We start from the raw sequence: 19,532 nt of genomic DNA on the forward strand, positions 1-19,532 counted from the left end.
CCTTTGTGCTTCCCATGTCTTGCATATCCCCAGTATATTTTAATTTACTTTTTCGTTCTGACTTGAAATCACTTAATATTTTTTAAACGTTCTGCCAGTTTTTGACTTTTTCTCTTTCTGATGTTTTAGCGGCACCCTTTCTTCCCTTGTCCCAGTTTAGAGGTGAGATCCTAATCAAAAAATAGTGTCTGATTGGCTGACTCCAAAAACTTTAATTAGGAGTGGTGGCTTTAAGTTTTGCATGGTCAAGGTACCAGCTTATTTTGAAGTTCAATCCACCAGAGCAGCAGCAGGCCTACTTAGCTCATTCAAGGTGCTCACTGCGCAACCTTAGCCAGATGAGAGAAGTCACCCCTAATACTAAAAAGATCAAAATGAAAAGAAACGCTGCAGTTGCTATGAGTTGACTTTCAAAATTTGAACTGCTTTGTATTTTGGAGCATTTCAAATGTTTTGACTTGCAATTTGTAATGTGTAGCTCAAATCAATAAGTAATCAATTGACTTGAAGTTTGTCTTTTTCAGGATCCCCAAACATTCACTTATTACAACAAACCAACATACCCCAAAAAATTCTCGCTGCATTCCAGTGCTGAATGTTTTGAATTAAGATTGTGTACAGACTATAAATGGAAGAACATGAAAGTTGTTGGAATTCTGATTTATTCTGTTTGTGGTCTTGACTTTGTAACGATCAGTATTCTGCAGTTTTGCTCTGTGGGTTCGATTTGAAAGAAAGCATTTTTATAACACCTTTCACAACCTCTGGATGTTGTGAAGCGTTTTATAATCAATTAAGCATAATTTTTTTTGCAGTGTAAGTTTGTCTTTATTTGTTACTGCCTTCATCCATTAGGTCTCAAAGTTGAAGCCCAACCTAGGTACAAACATGTAAGCTCAATTCTCTGAGTTGGGTTTGAACTTTGTAACTCTGATATGAGAGCCATGCGAACAAGCCAGTGCAGTACTGTACCAAGGTTGCTAGCCTTTTGGATTAAATGTTGTGCAAGGTCTTATCTATCTTTTTGGGTGGTTCAGGTATACCTTAAATTCCATGACACTATTCAAAGACCAGGGTGTTCTCTAATATCTTATCCAATACTCCTCTATTAACATCAAAAAATATCAACTGCTCAGCCGTCATATTGCTGTTTGAAAGATCTCGTACACAAATTCATTGATGTATATTGGCTCTCGGTATAGTGACACCTCAATTTTGAAACCCTCATCCTTGCATTCAGATACCCCCCCCCCCAGTCTTGATCCTGCTTATCTAAGTAACCTCTTCCTGCACTGCACCTGCACACTTCTTTTCCAATTCTGGCCTCTTGCACATCCCCAATTTCCATCACTCTACTATTGGCAATCACGCTTTCAGCTGTCTAGGCCTTGTTCTGGAATTCTCTCCTTAAATCTCTCGTCCTATAAGATGTTCCTGAAAACCTACCTCCAGCCAAACATTTGATATTCTGGCTTGATATCTCTACTGCTTTGTGGTCACTGTTTGTCTGAGAATGTTTGAGAATGCTTACGCTAAAGGCACTTATAAATACCAAGTTGTTTCTCACATTTATTGTACTCTTAAGTAATTGTTTGAAGTGCTTTGACATGTGGCACACAACAAAAAAGCAAGGTTTATTTTCCTTTCATACTCGAGGAAAAAGTGTGGATACCTGAAGTTGACTTGCAATTTGATTGGCACTTGCTGAATTTTCACTGTCAGCCGTCCTCTTGTAGAGGTGTTCCAGAGAGGCCAGGTGGCCCAAGTTGCCTCGTGCTTTCTTGTTAGAATTACTATTGTTGGTGGATGTCTGAAATTAGGTTACTTGATGTTTGGGCCAAAGAGGGTATGTAGTCTGAGGAAGCTGGGAAGAAAATAGTGGTGCTTTTACACTGTGGTTACTGTTGCTTGACAACAACAATTTACTTTTCTACCTGTCACCAATCTCCAAGCACTATGCAGTAGTACAATTAGCGCATCTCGTGACAGCTCATCAGATCTGCCAAAGGGTGGATCTAGACAAACTGTCAGGTATTTTGGGCAGTTTATATTTACAAAAGACAGGAGAACTGTGCATTTATAATCAGCTTTCGTTTTTAAATGTCAGTGCCTAGAGATTTATGTTTTCAATCTGTTAGTTTCTAAAGTTATTTATTATCTATAAAAGCAAATAGTTAAATCATCATTTACATTTTTCTACCTTGCCATTTTATTCAGATGGTGGATACTAATAACACTGGGGAAAGAGAAGTAGCTGAAGAATAATAGTGAAAGCTTGTTTTTATGTGAATACAAATATTTTGGCACTTTCAGATTGTCTGCATCAGAACTCTAACCTTCCATTAAATTTTTAAAGGCAAATCTAATTAGACATCACTTATAGATCAACTAAACATGTTAATTATTGGGATGTGGGTGTTAAAGAATGTCCTGTTTTCACTATTGACTATCATTTACCATGAGATAGATATGAGTGTGATTATTTAAGCATGGAGTTGCACAATATCATACACTTGATTTCATTTTTCAATAAGTGTGTAGTTGTCTTGAGAGCAATAGTCTGTCTTTCATTTTATTTCATATTAAAGCTTTGATAGTCTAAAACAGTAGCAAATGTTTGTTTTCAATTGCCAGGGTACCTTGGTATCTGTTGAACGTCTACTTCGTTTAGATTTTTATGGCCAAAAAGATGTGTTATCAGGCAGTTAAGATTGTGGGGGGGCTGGGATTGTTCCCTGGTCAAACGTTGTCAAATATTAAACATGTGCAGAGTCCATCTTTGCTGTTTCTATTAGTTAGAATCTTGTAGTAATAAAGCTAGAAAAATAAGATTCTATTGGTTCAACCTTTGAAGTCCATCCTTCGCATATTAAACCTTCTGTTCTCCTTGTTTATTTTGTGGACTATCATTTATTGTAATCATGGAAAACATGAAAAAAGTTGCTGTACTTGTATGCATGGGTTTAAAAATAGTTGAACTAACCCATTGCACTACAGAAAGAGGAGAATCTTGTTATCAGATTATTGAAGAAAATTTGCAGTAATTTTCTTTACTAGATCATTGGCAACTAGGGCTTGATTCAATGATATATGGGAAATAATTTTTTGAAGAATAAAGCTAAGTTAGATAACTTTGTCATTTATATAATTTGAGCCTTGTACAACCACGTCAACAATTTAAATAACGTGATTTTTGTTTGAAATCACTCTTCTAAGTGTAAATTCTATTTAGATTTTGCTAAAGTACTTTTAAAACTGTAATGAACAATAACATTTCACTGGCATTTTGGTAGAAAAATAGAAGCAAGGGTAAGTCATTCGGATCTTCGAACCTGCTCCACCATTCAATATGATCATGACTGATCCTCTATCTCAACATCATATTCCTGCTTTCTCCCCATACCCCTTGATGCCTTTAGAGTCTAAAAATCTATCAATATCCTTCTTAAATAAATTCAGTTACTTGACCTCCACAACCCTCTGCAGTAGAGAATTCCACAGGTTCACCACCCCCTGAATGAAGAAGTTTCTCCTCATCTCAGTTCTAACTGCCCTACCCTGTATCCTGAGATTGTGACCCCTTGTTCTAGACCTCATCCGGTCTGTCCATTCCTGTCAGAATTTTATACATTTCAATGAGATCCCCTCTCATTCTTCTTAACTCCAGTGAATACAAGCCTAGTCAGCCGAATCTCTCCTCATACGACAATCCTGCCATCCCAAGAATCAGCCTGGTGAACCTTCACTGCACTCCCTCTATGGCAAGTATATCTTTTTGGTAGGTAAGGAGACCAGAACTATACATAATCCATGTGTGGCCCCACATATAGCTGCAGTGAGACATCCTTGCTCCTGTGCTCAAGTCCCCTTGCAATGAAGGCCAACATACCATTTGCCTTCTTAACTGCTTGCTGCACCTGAATGCTTGCTTTCAGTGATTGGTGTACAAGGACACCCAGGTCCCTTTTAACATCAATGTTTCCCAATCTATCACCAGTTAAATAATCTTCTGCCATTCTGTTCTTCCTACCAAAGTGTATAACTTCACACTTATCCACATTATGCTGCATCTGCCATGTATTTGGCCACTCACTCAACTTGTCTAAATCACCTTGAAGCCTCTTAACATCTTCCTCACCACTCACATTCCCACCAAGTTTTGTGTCGTCAGCAAAATTGGAAATATTACATTTGGTTCCCTCATCCAAATCATTGATATATATTGTTAATAGCTGGGGCATTGATCCCTGTGGGTATCCCATTCGTCACTGCCTGCCATTCCGAAAAAGGCCCATTTATTCCCAGAATTACCTGGAAAAACTCAGCAGGTCTGGCAGCATCGGCGGAGAAGAAAAGAGTTGACGTTTCGAGCCCTCATGACCCTTCGACAGAACTAGGTGAATCCCAGGAAGGGTTGAAATATAAGGTGGTGGTGGTGGTTGGGTGGGGGGAGAGAAGTGGAGGGGGGTGGTGTGTTTGTGTCGAAGTTGGTGATATTATCTAAACGAATGTGCTAATTAAGAATGGATGGCAGGGCACTCAAGGTATAGCTCTAGTGGGGGTGGGGGGAGCATAAAAGATTTAAAAATATTTTAAAATAATGGAAATAGGAGGGAAAAAGAAAAATCTATATAATTTATTGGAAAAAAGCAAAAGGAAGGGGGAAGAAACAGAAGGGGGGTGGGGATGGAGGAGGGAGGTCAAGACCTAAAGTTTAGGTCTTTGACCTCCCTCCTCCATCCCCCCCCCTTCTGTTTCTTCCCCCTTCCTTTTGCTTTTTTTCCAATAAATTATATAGATTTTTCTTTTTCCCTCCTATTTCCATTATTTTTAAATCTTTTATGCTCCCCCCACCCCCACTAGAGCTATACCTTGAGTGCCCTGCCATCCATTCTTAATTAACACATTCGTTTAGATAATATCACCAACTTCGACACCTTTGTGTTCTTTTGTTCTGCCGTCTGTGACATCTTTTGATGATCTGCTTCTATCACTGCTTTTGCCTACAACCACACCACCCCCCTCCACTTCTTCTCTCCACCCCCCCCCCCCCCACCACCACCACCACCAACACCACCTTAAACCAGCTTATATTTCAGCCCTTCCTGGGATTCACCTAGTTCTGTCGAAGGGTCATGAGGACTCGAAACGTCAACTCTTATTCTCCGCCGATGCTGCCAGACCTGCTGAGTTTTTCCAGGTAATTCTGTTTTTGTTTTGGATTTCCAGCATCCGCAGTTTTTTGTTTTTGTTTTTTTTTTCATTTATTCCCACTCTGTTTCCTGTCTGCTAACCAATTCTTAATCCATGCCAATATATTACCCCCAATCCCATGTACTTTAATTTTACACACTAGCCTCTTATGTGGGACTTTATCAAAAACTTTCTAAAAATCCAAATATACCACATCCACAGAAATATTATTGGATTTAAATTCTCTAGACAAATTGGATTTTGCTATGATTCAGCTTTTTTTTCAGATCGCATCCAATAGGTTTCCTGTTTGCTTAGCTGGTTTAACCTGGTGAGTAGTTGAACTATACAAATCAGGAAGGCCCTGGTTTGATTTCTGATCTGTGTTGGAATTAGCTGACTTCAGCCAGGTGGTGAAGATGTTGCAGTTTGCCTCAGAGTCCATTTGTCAAAGGGGGCAATCTGATTTTTACCTGCTTCTGATTTCTATCCAATGGCCTGCAAGTCCACTTGTATAGGTTTAAGGTAAAAGCAAGATCAAGCTCAGTTATGATGTCGGGAATAACCCAAAAGCTTCTGTGAAATTGATGGTGCCTGCTACTCATGGAATCATATCTCAAAGGAGTCAATATCTGTAGGAATGATGGATTAGAGACAATATTGGTAGAAAAAGGAGTGAGCAAAGGAACCTAGTTATAGTAATGCTCCAAATGTCATGAAAAATAGCTTCATCGTGTAAGCATGTTATTGTGCAACAGGAAAAATGTGTTTTTAAATTTTAAAAAGTGGAATTAAAAAATAGTCGGTAATTGTCAGCTTCCAGTGACAGTCCTAGACCATGCGTCCAGACTACTACTTTATAATTCGCAGGAGAGTACATTTCCCTAGTTTCATTTTTTTATCCGGAGAGGACTGAGCTGCACAATGACAGGATTATGTCTGTGTATTTGTATTTGTGATGGGAAATGTGTATTCTTCATTTTTCTTTGTTACACATTGTTACAAGGTAGAGCTGTGGGAAACCTACTGAGGTTTCTAGCATTCTCCCAGTACCCTATAACACAATGACCAAACATATTCTGTCCTTTTTTATCTCTTTTCCTCCATTGTTTATTACTTCTTCCGTTTTGCTTTTCTGAAATCACCGGAGGCAATGAGGGGTCCTCATGACAGATGTACATACAAACTCTGTTCCAGTTAACATTCTGTAGTGATCAATTAACTTCTGTCAGAATAACATTTATAATCCCCCTTGCTTAGCTTTTTGCGTAATTGTATTGCTAGGCATGCAAGACTGCTCTTAAAAAGCATTGTCTTGACAGTGTTGCCTTGCATCTGGCAATATGATTTATAAATCAGTGTTCGTGCCTTTGTTTTTATGACAGATCCAGCACTGCCACCAGCAGAAATTTATCTACCTCTCCAAAATCCTCGACTAGCTGCAACTCCTACTCGTCCTTGTCCTCCCCTTCTACAGTCTCTAATGGTGAGAGCAGCAACTCCAGCTACATATTAAACAGCTCCAGCTCCACCAGGGGGTGAGTGTGCCTGCATGGTGGAAAGACATTGCCTTAAATGACTTGATCAGTTTTTAATTCAAACTCAAAAATGTGACCTGGTGGCTTTTAATTTCACTGCCTTTCTTCACTCACACCTAAACTTATATTTTTCGTTTTTTTGTTCAATTATCCTATTCAACTGCCATACGCAATTTCACATAAGGCTGTAAGGGTCCAGCCTGACTGCAGATTGAGGTCCCTGTTGTGTCTGCTCAGTTGACTGACTTAAAGTTATATCATAAATGGTTGTGAAATAGAAATTTACATCTATTAAATTTTGAAAGAACAGGTGTTCTCCCTCTCCTTCAAAAGCAATTATGGAGGTATCTTGAAATTTAATTAATTTCTTGGTGTAAATATCTTGAGAGATTGTGGTTTCTTTGTAGCATGGCCTCTTTATAGCTGAAGAACAGTTAACCAGTTGCTGCTATAGTGTAATGATAAATGAAGATTTCCTTCTGTTATTCCACTATAGTCTTGATCTATCTCCTGGAAGTTTAGCAGTTTTGTAAGGTTGTTGTTTCTTATCCCAATTCTTCTGTTGTTGATTTGGGGTTTGTGTTTCAACATTTTTTAAATAAAATTTGTGAACATGCTGTAATAATGAACCTTCAGTTTATGTCCACTGTCTCAACAAACCTCAAAATGAATGGTACACCAAATATTCTTTGTAATATTTTCAGATGAATATTTGGTGTACCATTCATTTTGAACTAGTTAAAAGTAGCATTGAGAAACTCCATTGCACGGCTGTTTTGTCAGATTTCCTTTATACTGTGGGTGTGCCCAGCTAACTTTTACAGTGTTGTTAATTTGTAGGGAAAACCCCAACAATTTAAAAGTGTCTCATGATGAAGAATACTGGTTGACTTGTTTAAGATTTTGAGTTGCTACTCCATTTTTTACTTCTTGCTGCCATATTGGTGAGGTGTAATTTTGATGCCTAATGGTGTTGTCTTGTATGGTTGTCTTAATAGCAGATAATACTGACATTTTTACAGTATAAAGTTGGATTTGTTATGAGGCTATTACCTGGCCTAGACATTTCTTTAAATTTGCACATTTCATATGTTCTCTGGGGTAAAATATTTGGACTCATTTTCCAACTCCTAAGAATTTATTTGATATTGTGTTTGTTTTTTCAGACCGGGTGGGTATGGATCTTCATACAACAGTTCTTATAATTATAGGGAATCTCATGCACCAAGCCAAGCAGGTCTTTGTGGCCTAAGTAACCTTGGTAATACATGCTTCATGAACTCAGCATTGCAGGTGAGATTCCACAAATTTTAAAAGTTTTCATCACTACTTAAATACTTGAATTGTTACATCTTAAATTGTGTTCTAACAATCATAATTTCATAAGGACAGATATGAACACGGTTTAAGAATATTCTTCATTTCAATTTCTCTTAGTGTTTGAGTAATACTGGTCCATTGACTGATTACTTCCTGCAAGGAAAGTATGAAGAAGAGCTAAATCGGGAGAACCCTTTGGGAATGAGGGGAGAAATTGCTGAAGCCTATGCTGAGTTGATCAAACAGATGTGGTCAGGGAGAAGCTCATATGTGGCGCCAAGGATGTTCAAAGTAGGTCCTGTTAAATTCTTCTGAATTACTTGGTTTCTAATTATCATTGAAGCTTGGATTTTAAGCTTAGTTTAAGGACAGCGTAGTATCTTGAAAAGATGAGATGAGTTTAAAATCTAGAATTTCAGAGTGATCTTCTCTCTCAATGTTTTATGTCAGCAGATGCTAAAATGTAATTTCCATATAACAAATAATTGCCAACTAATTGCCCACAATATGAATGGCTTCTGATTAAGATTGTGTATCTGTCCATCTAACTAAAGAAAGGTTTGTTGTGTTGCATTAGGATTTCCACCAGTTTCCACTCCATACTAAACTCATAGGAAGACATTCCATGCAGGCCACCAGATTTTAGAAGAGCATCTTTATTGCCTCAGTTCCTATTTTTAACCTCATGGGTGTTAAAAACAGCATATGGGTTTCTATTTCCCCCCTCATATCAAATCAAATTTATTGTGCAGCTTTCTGATTAAGGACGCTACTGCAAATTAAACAATGCTTTGTTTTTGAATACAAAGATTCTATCCCTGTGATTCAATCACATACCATTGGAGCATGAGTCTGCCAATTAAGATATAATTTGTCAGTCAAATGGGCTTATTGACAAAGAGTTCGTAATGGGAGAAGCCAATTCTTTCTGGAAAATAAATGAGTAGTTAAATGAACAAACCAATCTGATCTGAGATCAGAAGTTACTATTAATGAAAGGAAACAAGCACAGAATGTCATCATTAAATCTTTTTAAAATGTAAAGTTGGTTGACAAGGACAGATTTATAATAACTACCTTACAAGAAGAGATTAGCTGTGTGCATTTGTGCTTCTCCCTGGGAATGATGTTTTCCAATCATCAGTCTTCCTTTTGAAACTCACCTTTTTCTTGAAAGTCAAAGCAAGAACAAGATTGACAGGACCAAAAAATTGGATTTAATCTGTATTCTTGGGCAAGGAAGAAAGTACTGATGCAAAAACTAAATCTAAGGACTGAGAAGAGGAAGAAAGGCATTGAGGCATTGTTTATCATTATTGTCAAGCAAAACAATAGTGTAAGATGCAAAGGCTATTCAAAACCTCAAACTGATTTAACCTCCAGTGAGCCACTAAACTTTCAATCCAGTGGTGAAATTTCATAAGTTGCTAGCTTTAAAGAAGCATGTAGTTATTTTGTTTAGCTGCCTTTGAGAATTGTCCATTAATACTGGAGTGAACATCAGATAAGATAGAGTTGAGACAACATTTATTTATCTCTTCCCCAAAATATTTTTAGCAACTCGTAATTGACTATCAAAAATACTTAACAAACCTTACTTTGTGTTTTCTGAAGAATTAGATCTGTCCTAGTCAGTGTTATGGTGCTTTCTCTTGTTTCTCCCACAAGAGGCTCCAAACTAACCATCTGTCTGACCTCAAGAAAACACAAGAAAAGCAATGATGGACTTCAAGATGTTACTGTGATTACTAGACAGCAACTAAAATATTAGACCACAAATTGGGGTAGAGACGATAAATACTTTCATTTTGCATTCTTTGTCCTCTATCAAATCTGCTTTCTCATCTTCAGAGCTGAGTTGTATGATTTAGAATTACATAGTAATTAACACACATCTTGTCCTCATTCTCTGTGAATATTTAAGTTTTTGAGCTCTCTGGAATAAGAAAGTTTCTGCTGACATTGACGTAATTCTAGTAAGATATTACTGGAATAATTAAAATTACTTTTGAAATTCTGGATTATAAGCCTTTCTTTTTAAATAAAGTGCAAGTTTAAAACTACATGTCACCCAGTTAAGTATGAACTTTTTCTTTCTCCAGACACAGGTTGGGTGTTTTGCTCCGCAGTTTTCAGGATACCAGCAACAGGATTCTCAAGAGCTGCTTGCATTTCTTTTAGATGGTTTACATGAAGATTTAAATCGCGTGAAGAAAAAACCCTACTTAGAACTTAAAGATGCCAATGGTAGGGAAGACGAGGTGGGTCTGGCTGAATAGCCTTTTAAATAATGCAAGACTCCTTATTGAATCTGGAACATTCTGAGTAAAGCATGCTTGTTACTTATTTATAGTGCCTTTCACATCCTCTGGCAGTTCCAAAACATTTTGCATCCATTGAATTACTTTTATAGGATAAATATTCAATTTTCCCCTCAAAAATCATTGTTTGGAAATATATTGACCATTATAAATCCATGGCTGAGAGGAGGAGGGGCAACTGGACAGTAAATGTCATATGCACTTCCTGGTATCATATTTTCCAAAGGATTAAAATTTGATCACCAATTGGTTGTTAAAAAAGTTTTTTGGCACGTGCCAGAAATTAACGCTATAGTGCCAAGGTAGGCAGCATTTACAATTCTAAACAGATAATATGTCATCTTCAAGGTTACTGGACATAGTAGCAAATGTTGTCTACTTGCTTTTGTTCAGCTCCTTTAGCTAGAAAGTTTTAGACTGCAGCCAGCATTACATCCATCCATACAAGCTAAGGTGTTTCTTTTTTTTGGCTCCTGTGCTTGACTATTAAAATACCTCTCTTAATTAATCCATGAAAATCTCCTTAACCATTTTAAGGAAAGTACAACTCTGTCTCAACACATGAAATTGAGTGACATTTATTTCACTAGTTCATACCTCTGTTGTCCAACTCTCATTTCTTTGTATGTTTTATCAATAGTTCTGTTACATTTGACATGTCCTCTTACACCACCTGTGACAATTTGCAAACCAGTTCACTCTTGTACATATTACTAGTAAAAACTCATTAAAAAATAATAGGGAAGAGAAAGCTTATTCATTCCCTTACATTGGTTGGTTCAAAAGTTGCTTGGAGCTGGCCTGTTGTCAACCCTGTTGACTGAGTTGCAGCAAAAATTGTTTCTTGCATGCTCATCTATGTCATCAGCTTAGTTGCATTGGTATTCTCGTCTCTGAATCAAAAGGGAAAAGGCACAAAGCCCTAGTGCTGACTTGAGTACATTATCAAGGCCAGCACTTTCACACAATACTGTGCTGCCTGAGGTGCAATCTTTCAGTTGAGGTGTTAAAACAAGCTTCTGTCTGGCTGCTCAGATGGATGCAAAATATCACAGTACTATTTAAAGAAGAGCAGGAGGTTCTACTGCCCTGGTCAGCACAATACCCTCAGATACTGCCACCAGAACTGGATTTGCCTTGATCTGTTTGTGGGACCTTGCATTCAAATGGGCTATTTGGTATGCTGATGTAGCAATCAGTAATTACACTTCAGAAGTAGTCTGTTACGAATGTGCGAGATAGGAGCAAAAGTAGGCTGTTTGGCCCCTTAAGCTTGTTCCGCCATTCAAATAAGATCATGGCTGGTCTGTTTGTGTTACACATTCCCGTCTACCCTCCAAAAACCTTTGATTCCCTTGCCTAACAAGAATTTATCTACCTCTGCCTTAAACATATTCAGTGACCCCCGCCTCCACCATCTTCTGAGGCAGAGAGTTCCAAAGTCGCACAACCCTCTGAGAGAAAAATTTCTCCTCATCTCTGTCCTAAAAGGGCAACCCCTAATTTTAAAACATTGCCCCCCTAAATTCACCCACAACAGGAAATATTCTATCCACGTCCACCTTGTCAAGACCATTCAGGATCTTATATACTTCAATTAAGTCACCTCCCACTCTTCTAAACTCCAGTGGAAACAAGCCCAGCCTGTCCAATCTACCCTGATAAGACATCCCGCTCATTCCAGGGATCAATCTTGTAAACATCCCCTGAACTGCCTCCATTGCATTTATATCCTTCCTTGAATAAGGAGACCAAAGCCGCACACAGTATTCAAGATGCAGTCTCACCTATGCCCTGTATAATTGAAGCACGACATCATTTCTTTTATGTTCAATTCCTCTCGTAATAAAGGATAGCGCTCCATTAGCCGTCTTGATTACGTGTTGTACCTGTATACTAACTTTTTGCGATTCATGCACGAGAACACCTACATCCCGCTGCACCTCGGAATTTAGCAGTCGTTCTCTGTTTAAGTAATACTCTGCTTTTTTTCTTCCTGCCAAAGTGAACAACTTCACATTTTCCCACATTATACTCCATCTGCCAGATTTTTGCCCACTCACTCAACTTAACTATATCTGTCTGCAAACTCCTTATGTCGTCTTTACAGCATACTTTCCTACCTATCTTTGTGTTGTCTGCAAATTTAGCTACCATGCCTCAGCACAGACCCCTGTGAAGTATTTTGGGACATTCTGAGTATGTAATAAGGCCTACGATAATGCAGGTTCTTCATTAATGTAGAACACAATCAACTATTCTTGTCCCCTTTTCTGGTTGTAGGTAGTGGCTAAAGAAGCATGGGAAAACCACAGGTTAAGAAACAACTCCATCATTGTGGACATCTTCCATGGGCTTTTTAAATCCACCCTAGTTTGTCCTGAATGTTCAAAAATTTCTGTGACATTTGATCCTTTCTGTTACTTAACTCTTCCGTTACCTATGAAGAAGGACCGCACGATGGAAATCTTTCTTGTGCGGGCAGACTCGTCTAGGCCTACCCAGGTAAGACCAGGTTCTCTGCAATAAATTAATGCATGGCGATCACAGAAGGGATAAGAAACTATAGTTAGGAGCAGAGAGTAGAGATACTAGGAATATTTCCATGGAAGCGAAAAAGGCTAAGACAAGAAGACTTCATGTAGGTTTTTAAAATCATGACCGGTTTTGATAATGAAAGACAACTTCTTCAATTGAAGATACAGTGATGAGGGATGGTCAGTTTAAATTTTTGAAAGCGGTAAGTTAAAAGAAATCTTTTTATTGGAATATAGAATGCTTTGCTTTCTTGAGGCAGAGGCCACAGTATCTTTCAAGAGAAAATTAGATAAATATTTGAAGCAGGAGAAGAAATAAGCAAGTTCACCTCCAAGCCACACACCATCCTGACTTGGAACTATTATATCACTGTCTTGATAGTGTTGCTGGATCAAAATTCTGGAACCCCCCCTATCTCTCAGCACTGTGGGTGTACCTACACCACCTGCATTGCAGCAGTTTGAGAACGTGGTCCTGAACCACCTTCACAAGGGCAATTAGGCATAGGCAATAAAATTGCAGGCCTAGCTAGTGACGCCCACATCCATGAAATAATTTTTAAAAAGCAAATGGAAAAAGTGCAGGGCAGTGGAATTAATTTTCAATTACTTTAGCAAGGATTCAGCACAAACATGACAAGCTAAATTCCCCTCCAGGGTGTAAATTTCTGACTCCAAGTGCCTCCATATATACCAAGTGGCACAGTGTAGTCATCGATATTGGTCCATTGAAAGTCGCTAGCCAGAATTATTAATTTGAACAATTCTTGTAGTGGGGGGATTTAAACTTTGAATAGTAAACTTGAATAGTAAACTAAATTGTTTAAACTTTGAATAGTAAGGGAACTGGCATACTTATGGAGTAGGAGCGAGGTTGTTTGCAGCCCATTTTTGTGTTTACTGGTTGTCCACACAGGTACTTAGCCAAGATATGTTGCTGAGAAAATAATGCCATTTCCTGCTCTCACTAAATACTTGTTTTTTTGTAGCAAATTCTTCTGTCACCTATTAATGATGACCTTACTTTACAGTATAGAATAGTTGTTCCAAAGATGGGTGCAATTTCTGACCTGTGTACAGCCCTTTCTCAAATCTCAGGAGTTGCTGCAGAAAAGGTAAACTTCCAGTCGTCACTGAAATTTAACATTAGAATTTGTGTATTCATTTTAGAAGTTGCTTTCTTGCATTATGTGCATGCTAGTGCATTCTGTCAGTGAGTTCTCATAATACCTGATTAATCTGACCTGGAGCTAGAATCAAAACCTGAACATTTTGGGATATTTCTTGTTTGTGATAATTTTGCTTCTATAGTTGTGATATTTCAATTACAGGAACATATTTGGGACTTGCTTCAGATCTGGAAACTATGTCTCAATTGGCATCAAATGATTGAACAGGGTAGTAGGATTGACTACTGTAAAATAGCCTGCTAACACTCACTGCTGGGGTATCTGCAGAAGGAATGGTGACTTAGGTTAGGAGAGCATTGCCAATATCCATGAAATAAAACAAAAGTACAATACTGCGGATGCTGGAAATCTGAAATAAAAACAGAAATTGCTGGAAATACTCAGCACGTCAATCTGCATCTGTGGAGAGAGAAACAGAGTTACCTGAAGAAAGGTCCTTGATTCAAACATGAACTCTTGTTTCTTCCTTCCAAACCCATGGCCCCTACTACCTAGAAGGACAAGGGCAACAAATGCATGGGATCACTGCCACCTGCAAGTTCCCCTCCAAGTCACACACCATCCTGACTTGGAACTATATTGCCATTCCTTCACTATTGCTGGGTCAAAATCCTGGCACTCCCTGCCTAACAGCACTGAGGGTGTGCCTACACCACATGGATTGAAGTAGTTCAAGAAGGCAGCTCACCACCACCTTAAGCACAATTGGGGATGGGCAATAAAAATGCTGGCCTAGCCAGTGAGGCTGACATCCCAGGAAAGAATATAAGAGAAAATATTTCCATTATTTTCTGTTTTTATTCCATGCAACAGTACTTCAACTTAAGTAGCATCTTTTGCAGAGGCACAGTGGAATGGCTACTCAAAAACTAGAAGTTAAGTGTTGCATTTTACAAATATGCCTAGATGCAGTTTGAAAACTCTTGTATGAAAATTATTCCAGTGATAACATTATCCACTACTCATTGGCCTGGTTGGACAGTAATGAATCACAGATGTGTTAATAAGTTTACTGGTCTCCAGCAGATCAAGTTTGGCTAAAGTATATATGCGTAGCTGATTTTTTTTAACAGCATTTTTTCCAAAATTTCGCATCAACACTTTGGAAGCAATGAATAGTTCACAATCCATTCTAAATAGTGAGTTTTGAGTTCTGACGGAATGAGTGGAGTTGCTGAAGAAAAAATGCTGCCATGAATCTTTACAAGTTACGTAATTGTGTGATAGAAAAGAAAATGCAAGTTTGAAAAGAAAGAAGTTGAAAGTTGTATAGCATAAATAAATGTTTTCAATTTGTCAGATTAGCCTCAAGTCCTGGTTGGGTCTCATTTAAACAAACATGCAAGTACTCTTTTGAAAGTTGTTGTGGTGACTGTTCTTTTTTTTATTCCCACCCTACTCCTTTCTATTTGCAATCTTTGGTTTTGCAACTATATATATTTTTATAACGACAGTTGGGTTTGTGGTAAGGTTCTGAATTCATCAATTTATAAGACTTGTTGAATAAATTATTGAACCATATTCAATTTATCTGATTCTGTACTTGTGTTGCAATTTTTTTTTAAATGAAAAAAAAATCTCAAGATGGGATTCCACTGTTTTAAAACAAAAACAGAATTACCTGGAAAAACTCAGCAGGTCTGGCAGCATCGGCGGAGAAGAAAAGAGTTGACGTTTCGAGTCCTCATGACCCTTCAACAGAACTGGCCAACCTGCTAATCTATCTGGGTAATTAAAATGCGTCTCTTGGAGGAGAAAATGGGTACTCAATACTGGAAAAACAGAATCCTTAGGTTTCTCTAATCTTAGTGATCGAAAGTAATTGACCTAGCTATGTGTTCTGTTGAAGGGTCATGAGGACTCGAAACGTCAACTCTTTTCTTCTCCGCCGATGCTGCCAGACCTGCTGAGTTTTTCCAGGTAATTCTGTTTTTGCTTTGGATTTCCAGCATCCGCAGTTTTTTGTTTTTATTCCACTGTTTTAACCTTGGCTTTGTAAATTTGGCTGCAAAGCTGAAGAAAATTATGCTGCGCAGAAGTTGAAAGATGCAGAACTTGGCATAGTTTTTCTTCCTGTAGCTTAAGAAATAGTGCTTCTGGAATTTTGTAACTAAGCAGAGTCATAGAAGCTAGATTGCTACATATTTTCAATTTACTAACTATTTAAGATTGAACTGCAAATGACCAAGATCTGTTTGTGTTGAAATGTGCTGCTTACCATGCTCCGACTGACATCCTGGTACTTAACTGTCCACTTGGTGAGATCTCGAGCTTCCCTTGTCAATTGTTCAATAGTAAACAGTGATTATTCTCCTGGGGAGGGGTGGGTGGGGTTTATGGGGGTTCCTGCATCTAAACTTTCTGGATAAGTGAAGGTGTGAGTGAGTACTCCAATATGGGAAAAACAGGATCCTTAGATTTCTCTTAAGAATTTCCAATTCAACTTAAATGTGTTCATGGGTTTTCATGTGTATCTTACATCAAGCTAGCCAAAAATATATATAAAATAGCTCATTTTGCAATTCTAAGTTTGTTGAAAACATATTTATCGCTTTTTCAGTCTGCAAGTACAACTTATTTTGTATCATTTAAATTTCGGTAGTTCTAAAATTTGAGACCTTTTATGAACCTTAACATTTTCATTGGTGGTGGATTCAGGCAGAAAGACCATTGTCTGCTGATTTCTCTGGGGAATAGACTGAAATTAGCTTTGGAAAAACTGCATTCCTTGAACTTTCTTGTGAAAGTGGAATTTGCAGTCAAGCATGCGCTGCCATTCAGTAAGATCATGGCTGATCTGAATGTGGCCTCAACTGTACTTTTCTGTAACCCTTCACTCTAGATCTGTAACTCAGCCTTGAATATATTCAATGACGCAGCCTTCACTGCTCCCTGGGGTAGAGAATTCCAAAGATTAATTATCCTCGTCCAAACTGCCTAATAATTAAATAGACCATGTGGAGGACCCTGCTCCAATCCATGCCTTATTTTGTATTGGCTGATCTAACCCAGTGTCAATGATGGCCAACCTGCTAATCTATCTGGGTAATTAAAATGCCTCTCTTGGAGGAGAAAATGGGTACTCAATACTGGAAAAACAGAATCCTTAGGTTTCTCTAATCTTAGTGATCGAAAGTAATTGACCTAGCTAAGTGTTTTGGCAGTGCTGGGTGGGCAGATGCTTGTGGTGGGGCTACATTCAGGGCTTCCTCTTATGATTACTATACACTATGCTTGTTTGAAAAATAATTGTGCAGTCATTGGGTTGAATAGTGGGTTAGGCACAGTTGTGATGACCCCTATGGTTAGCCTGGTGACATTCAACACTTGGATTCTTGCATTAAATATCACTAATTAGGGGAGTAATTTGAAGGAGTAACATGTGTTGTGGGTAAAGGGGAGACAATGGATGTATTTGTACTTGGATTTCCAGAAGACATTTGATAAGATACCATATCAAAGGTTACTGTGGAAAATAAAAGCTCGTGGTGTAGTGGGTAACATGTTAACATGGATAGAAGATTGGCTGGCTGGCAGGAAAGAGCATGCATAAAGTCTATTTTTCTGATTGGCAGGATGTGACGAGGGGCATCCCGCAGAGGTCTGTGCTGGGGCCTCAACTTTTTACAATTTATATCAATGACCTAGATGAGGGGAGTGAAGGCATGGTAGCTAACTTTGCAGATAACACAAAGATAAATAGGAAAGTATGTTGTGAAGTGGAATTAAGGAGGTTGCAGATGGATATAGGTAGGCTAAGTGAGTGGACAAAATCTGGCAGTTGGAGTGTAATGTGGGAAAATGTGAAGTTCACTTTGACAGGAAGAATAAAAAAGCAAAGTATTACTTAAACGGAGAATGACTGCAGAATTCTGAGGTCAGATCTCAGTGTTCTAGTTCAGAAGTCACATGCAGGTGGAGCATGTAATTAAGAAGGCTATTGGAATACTATCCTTTATTACGTGAGGAATTGAGCATAAAAGAAATTATGTTGTGCTTCAGTTATATTGATGAGACCACATCTCGAATTCTGTGTGCAATTTTGGTCTCCTTATTTAAGGAAGGATGTAAATGCGTTGGAGATGGTTTACTACATTGATACCTGGAATGAGCAGGCTACTTTATGAGGAAAGGTTAGAGTGACTGAGCTTGTTTCCATTGGAGTTTAGAAGATTGAGGGGTGACTTGATTGAAGTACATTAGATCCTAAATGGTCTTGATAAGGTGAATGTGGAAAGGATGTTTCCTCTTGCAGGTGAGCTGCCAGAATTAGGGGGCACTGTTTTAAAATTAGGGGTTGCCTTAGGACAGAGATGAGAATTTTTTTCTGATGGTTGCGTGACTTTGGAGGCAGGGTCATTGAGTATTTTTAAGGTGGAGGTAGATAGATTCTTGTTAGCAAGGGAATCAAAGGTTATCGGGATAGATAGAAATGTGGAATTTGAAACAAACAGATCAGCCATGATATTGAATGGCAGAGAAGGCTTGAGGGGCCAAATGGCCACCTACAATTTCGTATGTACGTATGAGTACTGCTGGTGCTGTAGAATTGTAACCCACTAAGAATTGCTGTTTCACTGCCTTCGTAGGAGCTAGGGAGTTGATTATAGAGAATGTTCAAGCAAGTTGACCATTTCAGGTGGCAGTTAAAGGGATTGAGAATTACCTGAACTTGTTATTCACTCACCCATACTAACTTTTACCCAAACATCTGCAGTATTAAAAATTGGTATTCTCCAAGAGCTAAAAAGTTCATCACTTCAATGTAGTAGGTAAAGACAATGTCAAATTACCATTATTTCAGTGGAGATGTATTACTCTATTTCTATTTGATCTCATGTAATTATTTTACAGCTTCAGAACAAAGTTGTGTATAACTTCTGTATATTTCTTTATCAGATGGTTGTCGCTGATGTTTATAATCACCGGTTCCACAAAACCTACCGACAAGATGAAGCCTTGAACCACATTATGGACAGGGATGATATTTTTGTGTAAGTATAAAAACCACTCTCAATTTTCCATTTCAGTGGTGACAAGTAGTTTGTAGCACATATTCCACATTTTTGTATGTGCACAGCCTGTTTATTGCACATCGCAGTATGTTCCAGATTGTTGCGGGCCATGCAGATTAGAGGGAATGTTGATTTAGATCTTAGCAGGCCTTATTTTTGCTCTGGAAAATGCTTTAAGTCTGAGTCACAAATAAAATGTTCATTGATTAGTAAAACCATAATGTTTTTAAATTACTTTGTGAAGAATATTTTCGAAATCTGTTAGTGGATTGCCCGAGTGAATTTAACTTATAATGTGATATTGAGCCATATGAACCAGGGAACACTCAATTCAGGCAAAAATCAGCGCTAAGTTAGCTATCTCAGCAGGGAGCAAAATAGCCACAGGGTTGTTCCTGATTGCTATCTAGTGCTCTTA

General features: G+C 38.2%; 1 protein-coding gene across 2 annotated transcripts in view; it reads left to right on the forward strand.

The window, feature by feature from the left end:
* usp4 (ubiquitin specific peptidase 4 (proto-oncogene)) overlaps window positions 1-19,532 on the forward strand; it is an 81,162-nt gene that overhangs the window by 30,030 nt on the left and 31,600 nt on the right. The window contains exons 7-13 of one of the 2 annotated variants that reach the window (XM_041191771.1): window positions 6,579-6,731; window positions 7,898-8,024; window positions 8,169-8,342; window positions 10,154-10,312; window positions 12,656-12,877; window positions 13,941-14,024; window positions 18,999-19,093. In XM_041191771.1, the coding sequence (XP_041047705.1) occupies window positions 6,579-6,731; window positions 7,898-8,024; window positions 8,169-8,342; window positions 10,154-10,312; window positions 12,656-12,877; window positions 13,941-14,024; window positions 18,999-19,093 (1,014 nt within the window). The remainder of the gene's footprint in view (window positions 1-6,578; window positions 6,732-7,897; window positions 8,025-8,168; window positions 8,343-10,153; window positions 10,313-12,655; window positions 12,878-13,940; window positions 14,025-18,998; window positions 19,094-19,532) is intronic. The other variant, XM_041191772.1, reaches the window with a different exon arrangement.

Source organism: Carcharodon carcharias, chromosome 7, assembly GCF_017639515.1.
Source record: "Carcharodon carcharias isolate sCarCar2 chromosome 7, sCarCar2.pri, whole genome shotgun sequence".
Lineage (NCBI taxonomy): Eukaryota > Metazoa > Chordata > Chondrichthyes > Lamniformes > Lamnidae > Carcharodon > Carcharodon carcharias.